Source organism: Histoplasma capsulatum, genomic scaffold, assembly GCF_000149585.1.
Source record: "Histoplasma capsulatum NAm1 scaffold_1 genomic scaffold, whole genome shotgun sequence".
In the NCBI taxonomy this organism is placed as follows: domain Eukaryota; kingdom Fungi; phylum Ascomycota; class Eurotiomycetes; order Onygenales; family Ajellomycetaceae; genus Histoplasma; species Histoplasma mississippiense.
Window position 1 is genome coordinate 5,522,422 of NW_001813982.1, and position 4,674 is coordinate 5,527,095.

Here is a 4,674-nt window from a genome sequence, read left to right on the forward strand (position 1 = left end):
GGAAATAAGAGGACTCTTTGAAGGTGGTGCCTCGTAAATTCTTGATCCCTGTAGGGCCCAGCTTGCAGCTGGAGAAACATGTACCTGGTACACGGCAGAACCAGTAAAAGGCTACCAAGATACAGGTACCAAGGACCCCGTGACCCAACACCCATCCCCACAAAACAAACAGACAACGGCTACGGCCAAAAACACGTGGTACATCCCTTGGTAACTGAAGATTGTCTCCTTTTCCTCCATACAACCTCCGACTGACAGCTCACAGCAACATCAGCCAGACATCTCCCTGTCTGCCTGATAATGGAAACGACTATCCATGGCTGACACGGGCTGGATACATCCACCGCATCCAGGCACCCCACTGGCTCTTGGTAAAGCCAACGGGACCAGCCACCAAAAAAACAGCCAACATCATCTGATCACCATGAAAGCTGAGCGAGAGTTGAGGCTTGATAAGAACGGCTCTTGGTGATAAGTTAGCTTCTACGGAGCACACCCTCCTTGTTTAAGTTTATTAGGTTTCGAAAACTATGCAGCTCAGACACAACCCTTGAAGCCTCCCGCAAACCAGAAACCGGAAACGGGAGACCGTGGGAGAAGGAGCGAGAGAAACAGATGCAGATGAAGCCCCACAGGAGTCTCCAAATCAATATAAACGGCCGCCGCGATGAAATGTTATTTTATTCTACAATGAGCCTCAACTGTGAGCCTCAAATCGACGCCTCTCACTTCCGCAATATGAAGAGCTAAAGCCCTCCTCGTTCCAGGCCTGAATCGACCGACCTGGGATATATACCAATATCAGATCAGAACCAGGCCGCAAACCCAGAATTTCATTGGGCATATCAGTGTATTCAGGCCACTTTCACTGTGGGAATAAATCAAATAAACACACATCTCATCTTCTGTGGCTGTGTTCAGCCACCCCTTTTTTGCTTTGCATATTCAAAAGGATTTGGGCTTGAAAATTACTGTGGTTAGAAGAATCAAAAAAAGGGCTCATCTGGCCACTATCCCACAATCCAATTTGAAACAAAATCGCAGCTTTTTCTTTTTTTTTTTCACCTTGGGATGGGTCAGTCATTTGTGAGACAAAAGACATGGTTAATTTGTCTTACAGGTGCCTTTCTTTCATGCATTGTGCCAAGGGATCTAAGATAACCTTTGAAACCATCAGAAAAAAACCTCAAGAAGATTTGGTCCAAGGTAGTCGGGGGGTTGTCAGGCGCACCAAGAAACCCAATCCTGGATACAGTATTCTGTACTTTAGACATGGCACCCCCAAATTGCTTCAATGCACATTGTTTTTAGGGCTGCCACTGCCAAGAATTCCCGACCAGGCCAGTCGCTAGAGACGCCTAGTTGGAAGAGACCTTTTTCGAAGAGCACGAGAGCATGCTTTGCCAAAATCAAGAATTCGCGGTCGCTGTCCTGCGGAGATAGCGTGGGTAACTAGTGAGTATTCAGCCTTATTCTCAGCAGATGATACCCCCACAAGGCCCCTGTAGGACTGGGCGGATAGCCAAACCGCTCATGCCTTTTACGATATATAAGCATTCTCCTCCCATATTATATTGCACCAAGAAATACATTTCCAGGGGCAAACAGGTTCTGCCTTTCGTCCTCATCATCACTCTCTCCAGCACCACCACCACTACCACCAGCCTCCTCCTCCTCCTTTCCCGTCTCATTCATTATGCCGGCACGATGTTACCAGGGCTTGGACACGTTCTTTATGATATGAAGATGTTAAAATGGAGTAAGCGTTAACAGGTCAAGAACCGTAAATGTAGCGATGTCAATTTACCGCTTTGGCCAAATGCATGCCGACCAATTACTTCAGCGGACGACAAAACAATGTTGTGTGGGAGGGGAGCATATGTGTTTAGAGTAACCTTGGGAAACTTATCGCGCGCAAGTTGGATATTCGCTTCTAAGCTGCCGGAGCGTCGGCTCAAACTCTCTTGCTGGGGCGTTGCTCCGAAGACAACAGAATGTTGGGAGAACGATCGTGGCTTTTAACGAACGAAGAAAGGGTGCGGGAATTTGAATCTTTTTGAGTGAGATCAAGGTATCAACGCAGATAGCAGCCTACAAGAACTAGAAGATATGAATGGGAAAGCAGTACAGAGTACTCCGTAGGTAAAAATGGTTCTAACTTACAGGCTGTGGCTTCCATGCTGCCTCACAAGGAAATCTACTCCGTACTGGCTCTTGAGATTGGCAACCCCCATCGTGAAATCAATATAACTAAGGCGGTTGATTGATGTGTTCTTACAGAAGATCCCAACAGAAAACATCCTGGCTCCTGCAATCTTTCATGCTCGGGGTGGTATAGATTTGTGATCAGGCACAGAAGCAAAAATCATAACTGGCAGCATTGAATGCCGTAGTCTGGCGTTGCCATTGATGCACATTGATGCATTTTAGACGGTTAAATAAGCGGCGTTCTGATTCATACCCCCATCGTCTCATGGCAATAACCTGCAAGGTCGAGAGATAGATAAACACTGTCTCCTGTCATACACAGGATTATGCCGTTGTTGAAGTCGGAGAATTAAACCCGCTCGTCGCGATGATCAATGAGCGAACTTTGATCACCGATAGCGTGCTTTCCTAGCAGGGATTGAATGCGAACTAGCATTACAGCGTATACAGCGTATGTATCTGCGCCCGATCGGGGGAAAAGCTCTCAGTGAGAAGAAACAGGCCCAGCGACATGCCTGAGTTCTGGTCACATAAACCGACCTGGTGGACATCCTCAGCAATGACTGTTCCCGCACTCCGTGCCGGACGAATAGAAGCAAGTGGCCCAAGATAAATGGGGTAACTTAAGACTCGATCTTATTATTCCACAGTATATCAAGGGAGGGGCCGCCGCTCCTGTCAGGCATGAAAAGGGTTCATCAGCATAAATCCATGGACAGATCGACGCCACAAAAATCCACACTCTGCCCTTAGAATTTAAAGTTTCCTCACCTCAGCGCTGAACCGCCCCTTGTTTGACTTGGATCTCCCTAAACTAGAGACCCTTTTCGTGTGTCTTGTATGGACTCTGGTCCATGAATCGGGCATTATAAAATTGCGGCGCTTTGAGAAAATTTCCAATGAAAACGGTGAGTTCTGTTGACTCTGCGTATTTTGTAGGCGCACGATCGATGGGGGTTTCCTTTAGACATTGATTCACAAGCACATATCCACATGCGGATGTTACCATTTTGGTGTTGGTGACCCGTAACCCTGGAAGCAGCAAGGGGCTAAATCCATAACTTCAGTGGCGGCTCCCGCCCGCGGTTTGTTCATCGTTTACGGGCTAATCTGCGCGTCTCCCTTGTTCCCAGAGACCAGCCATGAAAGTATCGTCTCATGACCCGAAGCAGTTGTCCGTGGTGGGAAATGAATCTCCGCCTTTTTCTCCCTAAAATTTTCGGTATATACCAGGCGGATGCTGCCGTTCGAGAGTTCAACCAAACCACCGGGCTTACTTGATAATAATAATTTTTGACCAGCTTCTCACTCTTCTCTGTTCCGCCCCTTCCCAGTCCATACGAAAGACGATGATAGCCATATAGTCGGTAACAAGTTTGGCTCTGGACCTGCGCAGCCAGAGACGAGATGGATGCGATTAAGGCTAGTAGCGGCACCGACTGTGTTCATGTCGAGACAAGCACCAGCTCGGATGCGCCTCACAATACTTCCCCTGCAGCAACAGGTGGCAATGAGCTACAAGAATACAAGGTCTATAAGCGCCGATTCTTCGGCCTGGCGCAGTTGGTATTGTTGAATACTATTGTTAGTTGGGATGTATGTGAGACCGTATACACACTCGTGCGCGCGTACAGAAAGACGGACAGAGAGCGGGAGAGAGAGGGGGAGAGAGACCTAGAGAGACAAGATTCGCTGACTTTATAACGTATCTCTCACAGTGGTTAACCTTCTCCGCCGTCTCCAAGACTGCCTCGGAACATTTTCGTGTCTCAGAAGCCACGATCAACTGGATGAGCATAGCCTTCCAATTGGCCTTTTGCATTTCTGCCCCGTAAGGAATCCCCATGAGAGATGTGACACTCTCACCCATCACTAACACTTAACTGCGCCCTTCCAGCGTGGTCATTTGTGCCCTCAATAAAGGGGGTCCTAAGCTCTCCCTCACGGTCTCAGCTGTGCTCCTTCTTCTCGGCAACTGGATTCGCTATGCGGGCACACGAGCCGGCAATAGCATCTTCGGCCTTGCAATGTTCGGGCAGATTTTGATTGGCCTTGCGCAACCCTTCTGCCTAAGCGCCCCCACGCGTTACAGCGATCTATGGTTCACAGGCAAAGGAAGAACCAGTGCAACGGCCATCGCGACCCTTGCGAATCCCTTTGGCGGTGCGCTGGGCCAGCTGATGGGGCCGATCTTGGCAACTAAAAGTTCCGACATCCCGAATATGGTGCTCTACGTGTCTATAATTGTAAGCAAAAGGAAGAAAATATCTCCTCTCTTTACTGAAAATCTATCTCCTATCTCCCTCGTCTGGGGATGTGAAAATCTATGGCAATTTAGAATCATCAAGGCACTGTACGGATTTTGGGCCTATGGGTAGGCTCAGATTGAGCACAATGATAAAGAAGCGGATAGATCAGTCATCTCAGTTGAGTCGCAGAAACCAATTACCGAGTTAATGCCTGGAT

At 48.2% G+C, this 4,674-nt stretch overlaps 2 protein-coding genes across 2 annotated transcripts in view; one reads left to right on the forward strand and one right to left on the reverse strand.

The window, feature by feature from the left end:
• Positions 1–1,266: 1,266 nt before the first annotated feature.
• On the reverse strand, positions 1,267–1,695 carry HCAG_01566 (predicted protein; the record flags this gene model as incomplete). Its single annotated transcript, XM_001544469.1, has 2 exons — positions 1,267–1,431; positions 1,591–1,695. 2 exons carry the CDS (start codon positions 1,693–1,695, stop codon positions 1,267–1,269), a joined length of 270 nt encoding a protein of 89 aa, XP_001544519.1.
• A 1,920-nt stretch (positions 1,696–3,615) lies between these two features.
• Positions 3,616–4,674, forward strand: part of HCAG_01567 (conserved hypothetical protein) — a gene marked incomplete at both ends in the record, with an annotated part of 2,010 nt that continues 951 nt past the window's right edge. The window contains 3 exons of the mRNA XM_001544470.1: positions 3,616–3,804; positions 3,927–4,039; positions 4,106–4,582. Coding sequence (XP_001544520.1) covers positions 3,616–3,804; positions 3,927–4,039; positions 4,106–4,582 — 779 coding nt within the window. The remainder of the gene's footprint in view (positions 3,805–3,926; positions 4,040–4,105; positions 4,583–4,674) is intronic.